This window comes from Antechinus flavipes, chromosome 1 (genome assembly GCF_016432865.1).
Source record: "Antechinus flavipes isolate AdamAnt ecotype Samford, QLD, Australia chromosome 1, AdamAnt_v2, whole genome shotgun sequence".
Lineage (NCBI taxonomy): Eukaryota > Metazoa > Chordata > Mammalia > Dasyuromorphia > Dasyuridae > Antechinus > Antechinus flavipes.
The window spans coordinates 266,657,908-266,671,029 of record NC_067398.1 but is presented as its reverse complement, the minus strand read 5'-3'; the positions used below and the strand labels follow the sequence as shown (position 1 = coordinate 266,671,029).

The following is a 13,122-nucleotide window of genomic DNA, read 5'->3' as shown; positions in this document are numbered from 1 at the left end:
AACTCCCTACAGCAATCAAATCACAAAAAAATAATCACTGTAGCTTTCACTATGCAACTGAACTAACATTATTATAAGGAATCAAGAAATAAAGGGGCAATTGGAATGTTCAAATTAGCCTGATAAGGGAACCAAGAGTTCTTCATAGCAGACTTTTAGATGAAGGCAGGATGCATATTAAGATTTTGAGTCCTTATATTAAAAAAAAAATCCCCAATCCATCAATAGGAAAATATATTAAGCATTAACTGAGATAAGTACTAAGAGTTGTGTGTGTGTGTGTGTGTGTGTGTGTGTGTGTGCACATGCGCAGAAGAGATAGAGACACTAAGATGATATAAAGGGAAGCAAAAAAACCAAAACAAACCAAATACCTAGTAAATGCCTATTAGAGTATATCAGATTGAACTGTATATTTTATTATTATTAAAAGTTATTATATTTACTCTCCACTATTAGATTAGATTACATGCTACCTGAAGGTAGATAGATAGTATCCTCTTTATATCGGTACTTTAGCACATTGTTTTGCATGAAATAGTTATTCATTCATTCAGTATTAATTGAACTCAGTTTGTCCCAAAGTGCCTCAGGGTAAGAATAGAAATTCTTTCTTGAAACACCAAAATATTATCCGTTAAAAACAATAACATTAATTATGGGCAATTTTATCAGGTGACATTTTTGTGATAGGGAGATTTGGGGCACACAAATAAAAATTGCAAAAATCATCATCATTTTTAAAAGGCATTTTGGTGAAAAGTATGATTTGTACTACCTCAGTTATTATTTAAGTATCATGGAACCTGCTGTTCATCTGCTATTAATTTAGAAAGAGCATGAGAGGGTAAGTGGAGTGGGACAACTACCTCCTGCTTCCCAGATGACCCAGATCTGCTTTTTAACCAAACAAAGAAAATTATTTATGACAGGATAGACAGTACAGACAATCTGAGCAAGAGTTCAGAGGCTGTGAAGATATCTACTTTCTTCCAAGGTCTGGAAGAGATTAGATCGAATTGAGTGAAAATCAGGCTAAAACAGAAATAGTGAACTGAACAAACATGATGCTTTTACATTAGATTTGTTATCACTATTTATTTATAAACATGAGGAGTGTTGGGGGAGGGTCATTTGAAGCTGATTTAAAGATTAGTTAGCAGGTTTTTCAGGTTAATCTTAAACATTTCATGGAATTAAAATTAAAAAAAATTAAAAGCTGAGAGGTACCTTATAGGTCATTTAATGAAACACTATTATTTTACAGTAAGGAAATTGGAGCTCAGCATGGTAAAATGACTTGCTAAAGTCACACCCAAGTATTAAGTAGCAGACTTGAAGCTGGACAGAGAAATGCAAATTAAAGCAATTCTGAAATACTATTGTATACCCATTAGGTTGACTAACATGACAGAAAAAAAAAATGACATGCTGGAGAATTGTGGAAGAATAGGGACACTAATACACTATTGGTGAAGTGGTGAACTGCTCCATCCAGCAATACCATTATTAGATCTGTACCTTGAAGACATTTTTTAAAAAGGAAAAACCTCTTTAGCTACAAAATTATCTATAGTAACTCTTTTTGTGGTGGCAAAGAATTGAAAATTGAAGGGGTTCTCGTCAATTTGAGAATGACTGAATAAGATGTGCCATATGATTGTATTATTATGCTATAAGACATGATAAAGAGAATGCTTTCATAAAAACCTAGAAAGACTTACATGAGCTGACATAAAGTGAAGTGAGCAGAATCATGAGAACATTGTATACATTAACAGCAATATTATAATGATGATCAATTGTGAAAAACTCAGCCATTCCAATCAAATAATGATCTAAGACAATTCCAAATGACTTTATGATAAAAAGTGCTATTCACTTACAGAGAAATGATGACATCTGAGAGCAGATTAAAGCATATTTTCTTTTACTTCCTTTCTTTTTCTTTTTCTTTTTTTAACATGGCTCATGTGAAAATATATTTTGCATGACTTCATATTATATATAATGGGTATTTCTTGCCTTCCCCATGGGCAAAGTAAGAGATAGGAGAAAGGATTTGGAACTAAAAAATTAACAAGAATAAAAAAAGAAATAGGATTTGAATCTTCCTCTTATAAAATCCAGTCTTCAATCTATCACACAATGTAGTTTGACCCAGGTGATTTCTTAACATTCCTAACTCAAATGTAGATTTCTACAGCACGTGTGAGTACATTCACATCTGTGATTTGTTGGATTTTTCCCACAGGCAAAGCTAACAACAATGTGCGATGGGATGAGGACTCTGTGGAGTACATGCCTGCTAACCCAGTCAGGATCGCCTTTGTCTTGATAGTACATGGTCGGGCATCTCGGCAGCTCCAGCGCATGTTTAAGGCTATTTACCATAAGGACCATTTTTATTATATCCATGTTGACAAGGTAATCTATCACCTGTTACAAATTTTCTGTTTCACCATCTGCCAATCTATCTGTTTCTGACATCTTATACATCATATACCTTTTCCTCCCCATGATGAAGTTTGCCCATAGGAAAAGCTATTCTCCTCCATCTGTAACATTTGGCCTTTAATGTAGATCCTATTAAATATTAGGAGTGGGGAATGTTTTAAATATGTTTTGTTTGTTTTGCTTATATGCTTCTTTGTCTCATGTTGTGTGGAAATTTCTAGCAATGTCATGTGTAACTGAACTGGCATGATTATAAGAAATCAAGAAATCAAAGGGACAGTTGGAATGTTCAAATTAACCTGCTCTGAGGATACCTGCTTCTTAGCAGACCTTTAGGAGGAGAGAAGGACAATAAGACTCCCCACTCCAAGAGAACTATGTTTATGGACTAAATTTCCAGATTTCATTCTAATCAAAATTCCATCTTGAGCCCTAGTTACATTTTAAGCTCATTAAGGACTTTAGCTGGAATTCATTGATTGGAAAAATCACATTTTTTGAAACTCCAGTGTGCTAGAAGGAAATGGAAAGTGTGGAATTTAAGTCAGTGTGTTTTACATGCTGCTGAATGAATCTTTTTTTCTTCTTGGAAAAGAGGTCCAATTATCTGCATCGGCAAGTGCTTCAGTTTGCTGGCCAGTACCAAAATGTGCGTGTGACTTCCTGGAGAATGGCCACTATCTGGGGTGGTGCCAGTCTTTTGTCCACCTACCTCCAGAGCATGAGGGACTTGATGGAGATGACAGACTGGCCATGGGACTTCTTCATTAACCTCAGTGCTGCTGACTATCCCATCAGGTATGTTTATGGATGTGTGCATGGTTGGATGGATAGATGGATAGATGGCTAAATGAGATAGTGGATTGATAGAAGGATGGATAGGTAGGTAGATGGCTATGCCCAAGGGCAGAGGCCAAACTACTATAGTGGTTTCTTCCATTTATTTCTTTTTTTTTCTCTTTTCCCTCTCTGTACTGCATTTCTCTGTCTCTGTCTGTCTGTCTGTCTGTCTCTCTCTCTCTCTCTCCTCTCTCTCTCTCTCTCTCTCTCTTGTTTTGTTTTGATTATTAATGGAAGAAGAATCCATGTTCCACTAAAGACATTCTTCCAAAGTGAGATGCTTGGTATTTTCTTTAGTTTTCATTAGATAATCTCTGTAACCAAAGTATAATCCTTCAGATGATACTAGAACTAAATTGAATCATTCTAAGGCAATTAATTTCCCATTTTGGAGATGGAAGATTGATGTAATTATCACAATTATAGATATACAATTCCAATTCTACTACCCCTATATCACCTGACTTATTTACTGTTCTTCAAGAAGGATCATAACCAAACCATACTCAGACTTTAGGGAATTTCTTTTTTTAAAAAAATATCTATGTTTCATTAAGTATCTCTTTTTCTTTTTCCTCTCAATCTTCCCCAAACCTCATCAACAAGAGTGCTATGATTGACTTCATGTCTTTAGTTCCTGGCATTGCCTATATACATTTTCTTTTCCCTGTGAGTTAGGAATTTACTGGACCTCAGACTTTCATGGTGATACCATTGTATTTCAAAATCTGTTGTTTGTTTGTTTGTTTTTAATTGGGGCTAAGTCCTATCCATTGCTAAAGGCTCTTTCCTCTGTATCAAAGCAGCTTATCCCTTTTAAAAATAACAGAAAAATTCAACAGGAAACATTTTTAAAAGAAGTTTTCCATTAATAGAAGCTCTACTTTTGATTCTCTTTTTCTGATCTGTCAGAAAAAGTTAAAAGAAGAAATGCACTGTTCTCTTCTGGTCTATTGAGAAGAAAGGGGAAATTCATCCTTATTCATCAAGATTGAGATGGGCATAACCAAATTTGAGAGCATTGTTCTAAGGAAATATAGATAAAAGGATGATGATAAGAACTTTTTAAAGTGTGTATATTTTAAAAAAAGTAGACGTTATAACTGTCATCATGTATTCTTCTGTGTATCTCTGCGTTTTTGTTTTGTTGGCACTTTTTCAATTGTGTTGCCTTCTAAAGGAGGGCTGCAGTTAAGAGCCAACCAATATGTATTTATTTATTTGTTTATTTATTTATCAGTGTGTTAGGGTTTGTACTGTACAATAGGTATACAGAGAAAGGAATAGGATAGTCCCTGTTCCCAAGCAGCTCTCAATTTAATAGGATAACATGCACAAAACTGCATACAATCTATAGACAGTACAAATTAGGGATAATCAACAGAGGAAAGGGACTAGAACTAAGAGGATCAGATCCCGTAAAAGGTAGGGTTTTTTGGTGGGACTTGAAGAAAGCTTGGAGGCAGTGATGAGAAGGAAGAGAATTCCAGGCATGAGGACTTCTCAGACAAATTTCAAAGAGCTCAGAGATGAAGCATTTTGTTTGTGTAATATCCAGGAGGTCAGTGAAGAATATGTGATGTAGTGAGGAATAAGATATAAGAAAAGAGTTTTGTTTTGTTTTTTTAATCCCATTCAGCTGGAACTTAGGAAAGGATTGACTTGATCTGTCAAATAGCCTCATGTCTTACATAATTAGGGTCTCAGACATTAATGGTAGACAATGAAGAAAGGAAACTGTCTCGTTTTACTTGGCTATCAGTATAGCAGGAAATTGATTATTTTTAAAAAAACGTTAGCTGGCACTGATTTGTAAGACTGAATTTAGGCTCCTCCTTCTTATCCCTTCTCATTTATATACTATGTCCTGAAGCAGCCAAAAGAGAGACCCAAATTAGCCCTTAGGTATAGCTGCTATAGACTTGGGCTCTACCAATCAATTCAGAAGAATTAAGTACTTACTATGTATTATATGTTGTGCTAGACTCTGGGAATACAAAGTCAAAAGCTTACCTTCCCTTAAAAAGCTTACATTCTATGCCAGGAAACAAAGTAGCACAATTTAAGAAAGAAGAGTCTATAAAAGGAACTAATATACACTTATGATTAAAGAACATCACAATAGGGAACTTGGGAAGAGCAAAACTGTGTAGGGAAGTAGAGATGCTACCCAGTGGTCCCCTCTGTTCCTGCAGCCCGGCCAGCTGAGCAGTCCTGAGCCGCTGGCCAGATAAACGTCGCCTGATTCTAAGTTCAGTAACCTAGCCCATCTTTTCCCCATCCTTAGCAGGGAGAAAACATGCCCTGGGCCCGCTGTTACCTCAGAGTCCATGAACATGGCACAGAGGAATCCAGGGAACCAGTGGCTGGGAGAGGGCAGATGAGGATTTCAGTTCTGAGAAGTAGGCCAAAGATTTATTGGGAATAAATGCTATCCCTTGATTCAGGCCTAATCTACCTTCAACTAATGGAGTCAGGAAGGCTATCCAAGGCCACCCCATGTTGATTTCCTGAGCTGAAGTTGTAAATGTGGCCAATTAGTGGGGAAAGAAGCACGTCGACTTAGCTGTGGAGAGAGGAGCATGTGGGCAGATGCTCTCCCACCGCCTCTCTTGAAATTATTTCTGAGGACTCTGCAGTAGGCCTTTGGTTTGAAGCTTCACACAGTCCTGTTCCTGTGTGATGCCCAATTACAGAATGAGTATGAACTCACCCTGGGTAGAGATGGCACTTTGCAGAAGCTCTTTCATTGTACCTAATAATTCTCCAAGTCTTTCCAAGCTTCTCAGAGCAGACAAGCCCTGAAAACAAGGCCACAATGTTCTAAAAAGTCAGCAAGGAGAGCAGCCCACCCATTGTCTTCTCTTCTCTGTTTCTGTCTCTTTCTGTCTCTCTCTCTCTGTCTGTCTCTGTCTCTGTTTACATGTGTTTGTGTTTCTGTGTTTGTCTCTATCTCTGTGTGTCTCTGTCTCTCTCTCTCTCTCTCTCTCTCTCTCTCTCTCTTTCTGTGTCTATCTCTGATTTTCTTTTCTCTCTCTCTCTCTCTCTCTCTCCTCTCTCTCTCTCTCTTCTCTCTCTCTCTCTTTTTCTCTCCCTAACTCCTCCCCCCCCCCGTCTCTCTGTCTGTCAATCTCTCTTTGTCTCTTTCTATATATCTGTTTCTCTGTCTCTGTGTTTGTTTCTTTCTCTCTATCTCTATTTGTGTGTGTTTGTGTCTTGGTCTCTGTCTGTCCCCCTGTCTCTCTCTGTGTGTCTCTCTGTGTGTTTGTCTCTGTTTCTATCTCTTCCCTCTCCTTCTTCCTCCTTCCCCCTCTCTTTCTGTCTCTCTCCCTCCCTCCCTCCTCCTCTTTCCCTCCCTTCCTCTCTCCCTTCCTCCTTCCTTCTTTCCCTCCCTCCCCCCCCTCTTTCTCTGTCTCTTTCTCTCTGTATACCTGTGTCTTCCTGTGTGTATTGTTATCTCTATGTGTTTACCTCTCTGTCTCTGTCTTTATCTCTGTCTCTGTCTGTCTGTCTCTCTTCCTCTGTCTCTTTCTGTATGTCTCTCTGTCTCTGTGTTTGTTTCTTTCTATCTCTGTATGTGTGTGTGTGTCTTTGTCTCTGTCCCTCTGTCTCTCGGTGTCTGTCTCTGTCTCTATCTCTCTGTATACCTGTGTCTCTCTGTGTATGTCTTTATGTGTGTGCCTCTCTATCTCTTTCTGTCTTTATCTCTGTCTGTATGTCTGTCTCTCTCTTCCTCCCTCCCTCTCTCTCACTGTCTCTGTCTCTCTCTCTCTCTGGATACCTGTGTCTCCCTGTGTGTATCGTTATCTCTATGTGTGTGCCTCTCTGTCTCTTTCTGTCTTCATCTCTGTATGTATGTATGTCTCTCTCTCTCTCTCTCTCTGACTCTCTTTTCTTTTTTTGAATATCTCTCTTTGAGTCTCTCTTAACTCCCTTCTCTATTTCAGTGTCTCACTGTATCTCTCCCACTGCTCCCTCTGTCTCACTGTTGCATGTGTTGGCTGTCTCTTTCTATCCTACTCTGTCTCTGACATTCCTGTTCCTCCTTCAGTTGCCTGCCCCCACTCCCAGATGGTCCATTACCACTCTTAGGTTTGCCAGCTTCCAGACCAGAGGCAGTTTACCCATCATGTGCCACTGGTTCATTTTGCAATTGTTTTCATTAAGTTTCCCTGCATAGGAACATATGAATTTTGCACATGAATAGTTTTTATCCTGGGTAACTTTATGTTATGCTTTCACTTCCCATCTGCCACCCCATCTGTGCCACCCTAACCACTACTTCTCCCATGCCAAAAGGGATGAGCCAAACTCAGGAGAGGATGATGCAATCGACAGAGCCCAGGGTGCCCCACTCCTTAAACTCTAACTTTCTAAATGGAATGGAAAGGACTGGGAGCCTGTTGGAGTAAAGATGACCAGGGTCAGCCCAGCAAGGCAATTATATGCTCTTCTATTCTGCAGCACTGACACCCCATCCCCTGCCTGTCTTGCCTCAAGATCCTGGAGCAGGAAGGGTGGGAAACTATTTTTAGTGTTTCTCTATTTAAGACCATATAAATTTTGTTTATCATTACATGGTATGGAGTTCCGATTTAGAGAGGTAATCATTTCATTACCCTCTGCTCTGGTTTAACTATATACTGTGTTCAGCTCTGTGATACATTTCAGAAAATATACCAATAATAACTGGGGGAAAGGGAAAGTTAGAGGTAGGAGGTTACTCAGTGAAGAGTGACCAAAGGATGAGAAACCAAAACTCAACGGAGACATTTGCTTTATCCAAATAACCTAGCACTTCTCCAGCATTGCTGCCTCAGCTCAGGCTGGGGTGCTACATGAATGGTGGCAGCATCTTGCAGGTGTGGGAACTCAGTCCCCAAACATAAGGTGGGCTGTCTGACATTGTCTGTCTAAAATGATAAATTGCCCAAATGGGGAAAGAGTGATATGGTCCGTGGCAGAGATTATTCCACACAGGGGTGACTGCAAGGAATCGAGGAGGTTTAGACTAGAAAATCATAGATAGCTAGCACCCAGGGTTGAAAGATTCAGGATCCTGACAATTCTTGACAGACCAGAATATTTGATTAAAACCAAGAAGATAACATTTATTGTGGATAAATATAATGTTTAAATAATTAGGTTGGAAAAGTTGGTTTTATAAGTACAAGATGGGGAAAACATGGTTAGACTGAGTAATTTGTCAGAAAATAATTTAGGAATTTAGGTGGACTGTGAGTTTGCTGTGAATCCATGCTATATAGCCAGAGAACTAATACAACTGAATCATGGCCTCCAGGAATGAATTGATTGTCCTCAGTGTTCTATCTGAGTCAGACCACACCTGGGGTATTGTGTTCAGCTCTGAGTATCAAGCTAGACATCATAAAGAGGAAAGCAATTATGACAGTAAAAGCCTCAAATTCATTAAATATGAGGATTAATTAAAGGACATAGGGGTGTTTAGCCTGAGAAGAGTAGACTTTGTGCAGGGTGAGGAGGGGGTTTAGTGGGGAGCATAATGCTTCTCTTCAGTATATGAAGGCCTTTCACATAGATGAGGGATTTGATTTGTTTTCCTTGCTTTCAAGAAGTAAAACTAGTAGTATCAGGTAGAAATTACAGTGAAGTAGATTAATAACAAATCAGTGAATAAATAAGGGAATGAATGATAGCTGACACTTATATGTATTATATTTTACTATGTATTATCCTGTACCATGCTAGGTGGTATACTATAGGCTTTACAATTATTATTTTGTTTGATCTTCACAACACCCCTAGGTACTATTATCTCCATTTCAGAGAGGAGGAAACAAACTGAGGTAAAGTGACATGCTCAGGGTTCACATAGCCAATAAGTATCTGAGGTAAGATTTGAACTCATGTCTTTCTGATCAAGTATAGGCCCAGGGATTTAACACTTGTATGATCTAAAGAGCAGCTTAATGTAAGGAAACATTTCCCCCAATTAAAGTTATTTCAAAATTGAATGGGCTGACTTGGGAAATTGATGGGGTTTTTTGAGGCAGTGTAGGGAATAAGGTCTAAAGCATAGGACTTAAGATATGAGTTCTAATCCTGCCTCAGGCACTTACTTAGAACAAACCACTTCAGCCTCAGTTTCTTCATCTCTAAAATGGGGATAGTAATAGCACCTACATCCCAGGGATATTTTGAGAAACAACTGAGATTATATATTCAAAGCACTTTGTAAACTCTAACGTGCTATATAAATGCTAGCTATTATCATCATCACCAATACCATTACTGGGGGTATTTAGGCAGGAATAGTGGCCAGTTTTGTTTTTGCATAGAGGGATTAGATTCAATATCTTATATCTTCTGACTTATTTGTATTCCCCAACAATATCTAATAAGTATGTATATATGAATCTCATGTTTGTATTCTTTACATAGTGGGAACCAAGGTGGTATTATTGAATGTTTAATTCAAAGCAACCTTCCTTAGGTCTGAGATACTGGTCCGGTAATATTTGGTCTAAAAGTCTATTTCTAATGGCTGGATAACTACATTCCTAGAACTAGATTTCTGGTTAACAAGGCTTTGTTTAAGATTTGAGAAGAAGAAAAGCCCTATATTTGAGATTACCTAAGAGTTTCCATATTTCAAGGTAAATTTTCTTCAATTCTTCCTTATACCCCTAGTATAGAATCTTCTAAGAGTGACAATAGGATCTCCTCTCAAGGGATTGTCACAGAGTATAGGTGTTGGAAAAGGAGGTAAGATAAAAATTTAGAGAGCCAATAAGAAATCCAAACCACTAGAACCAGCTGGAATCCCAGTTCTGGGGATTGAATCCTTGGCAGAGAAGTAACACTTCTTCATCCTCAGATCTTTGGCCCTGGAATCTCTATCCCCACCCAAAGTAGGCAGAAACAAGAACTTTCAGCTCCCAAGAAAAAAGGTTTTTCTTTGAAACTGACAGCATAGCTCAAATACTGACTCCAGATCCACCCTAGTGAAGACTCTTCCTCTCTGAACCTCCAGACAGTAGCATGAGCTGTTGGCAAGCCTCGTACTTAGCAATCTGTCCCTATTTGTGCAATTTATCATCTTAGACAGACAGTGTCAGGCAGCCAACCTTATGTTTGGGGACTGAGATCCCATACCTACAAGATGCCACTACTGCCCATGTGGCGTGCTGAGCATCTGAGAGCGAAAGGAGGGGTGGCAGAGTTGGGGAAGTGATAAGTAATGTAAGTGATAAGTAATGCTCACTTCAGCAGCACATGAACTAAAATTAGAATGATACAGAGAAGATTAGCATGGCCCATGATCAAGGATGACAAGCAAATTCATAAAGCACTCCATTCGGAGCCACTGACCAGAGTTCAAATCTGGACTCAGGTATCTAGTAGCAGCGGGACTCTGGATAAATCACTTAATTTTGTTTGCCTAAGTTTCTTCATATGTCAAAGTAACTGGAGAAGGAAATAGCAAATCTTTTCATCTCTTTGCCAATATAACTCCAAAGGAGGGCATGAAGAGTTGGATATGACCAAAAGTAATTGAACAACAAGAATAAAAAGTAGGAAAAAGGCACACAAAGTTTGGAAGTATGAAACAATAAGAGAAGCTTAAGATCATCAAGTTAGAGCTTGAAAGGATTTTTGAGGTCATTGAGTCTTCTAAAATGGAGAAAGCAAGGGAGGGCCAAGGTCACATAGCTTGTAAGTATCAGAGGTGGTATTTGAACTCAAGTTCAGGATCCTATCCACTATAGCAATGGAAATCCATGATTTTCCTTGATTCCTTTCCTTATACCTTTAGTACAAGGTTATTTAGTGTAAGATACTAAACTAAGAAACATGAAAAACATATATACATGTTGGATAGAGGATTAAGAGACTCAGACTCTGACAGAGGAGTCTTTAAGCACAGTCTTAGCTCGAACATTAACATGTGGCTCTGAGCTAGTTGCTCTGTCTCTGAGCCTTATTTAATTCATTTATAAAATGACAAAGTTGGATTGAGTGGCCTTTAAGATTCCTTCTACCCTCTCTCCCAATTCCAAGCAATTTCCCTGGCTGAACCTCATGTTTGGAGTGTTCTCACTTCTTAGATTCACCTCTTGGCTTCCTTTGAGGCCCAGCTAAAGTTTGTTCTTTCAGGCAAGTAGTCTTTCCTGGTCTTAGTGCCTTCCTTTGAAAACAACCCCCAATTTATCTTCTTATATATCCTGTTTGTATAGTTATGACCTGTTTTCTACTTCATTAATCTATGAGCTCCTTGAGAGTGGAAACTGATTTGTTGTTGTATGTGTTTTATTTTGTTTTTTTGCTTTTCTCTGTCTTCAACAACTTCTGATGTAGAAGGTGCTAGTTGACTGATTGACTAACATAGTTTCATTCATCCAATAGGTACTCAGTAAAAGCATGCTGATAAAAGTGGAAAAGTTATAATCAACACTTTCCTGTTCAGCAACTGGAAATAGATTTTTTCAGTAGGTAATAAGACTGATCGAATGATTCTTGGCCTTTTAGAGATTTGGATGCTCTCTCAGCATTAGTGATAAATATACCGTTGAATCTAGGATCTTGAAAATGGAAGGCATCCCAAAGGTCATTTTGGCCAGGTTTCCTGCTTCATGTAGAAATTCCCCCTCTGATACCCCAACAAATAGTCATAATAGCTTCTGTCAGAACACATCCAGCAAGAGGAACCATCCAATTCCCTTGTTGAATAACTAATTGTGAGAAAGTTCCTCTCTACTTGCTCTTAAAGATTGTTAGTTTCCCTGGTGTAAGAACTCGTTTCACTGATATACCTTAAAATGTGTCTGCCCCTCAGGTGGGTGTGCTTTGTTTTATTGCTATGACCAACAAACTCATCAATTAGTGGTCATCCTTCTGCAGGTGCACCTCTCCAAGTTTAGCTAGGCTAACTTGGAAGCCAGATTTACAGCCTCTTACTAGGACTATATTTAAAGTCTTTCTGTCTTGGTAAAGCCTGCTAAAGCACAGAATGCACTCCACAATGAAATGTTCATCAGAAAATGAATTTATAATAATAATATTATATAGTCTATGCACATTTACATATTATATAAATATTTACATTTATACACATTGTAATACATATTTACATTATATATATGTAAACAGCATTACATATATTATATATAAATAATATCTACATATTTATATTATATATACATGTACAGTATGCGCAACATATGACATAACATTCTATGACATTTATACAATATTATATAACATATAAAACATGTATTTAATATAATGATATTATGTATAATTTATGTGTATACATAACAACAAATATTATATTAACTTCAGATCTATATATCTTTGAATTTAATCCCTGGTCATAAATATACATTAGGAAATTGGATCAGGTCATGTGATTTAATTATTATAAGGAAATCCCAAATGAGGGAACATATTTTATCATTATCTATTGGCACATTATCATCTGTAAAACATTATTTTTGAGTTACCAATAACAGGACTTCTTAAGCTTTTTCCACTAGTGATCTGTTTTTGCCAGAGAAATATTATGTGACCCTGGGTATATAAAGTAAAAAAAATAGGCATATCAGTCATAATTTCATGACTTCCACATTTATTTATGAGCCCTCAAGTGGGGTTGTGAACCACAGTTTATGAAATTGGGACTTATCGCACTAAGATAGGAAAGGACTGACCCAGAGCCACACAGTCAGCATATGTCACAAGTGAAACTTGAAGCTCATTCTTCCTAGTTCTGAATCTAGTTTTCTACCCACAGCTATTTTGCTTTTTAGGGAGTAATAGCAGAATAATTCCCTGTCCCAAATA

The 13,122-nt window shown here is 37.9% G+C and overlaps 1 protein-coding gene and 1 non-coding gene across 2 annotated transcripts in view; both read left to right on the top strand.

The window, feature by feature from the left end:
- Positions 1-13,122, top strand: part of XYLT1 (xylosyltransferase 1) — a 422,795-nt gene that overhangs the window by 285,916 nt on the left and 123,757 nt on the right. Inside the window, exons 4-5 of the mRNA XM_051961070.1 lie at positions 2,255-2,427; positions 3,053-3,255. Of these exons, the coding sequence (XP_051817030.1) occupies positions 2,255-2,427; positions 3,053-3,255 (376 nt within the window). The remainder of the gene's footprint in view (positions 1-2,254; positions 2,428-3,052; positions 3,256-13,122) is intronic.
- LOC127546028 (U6 spliceosomal RNA) lies at positions 10,536-10,642 on the top strand. The gene has a single exon (XR_007949899.1). It is a non-coding gene; the product is annotated as a U6 spliceosomal RNA (small nuclear RNA).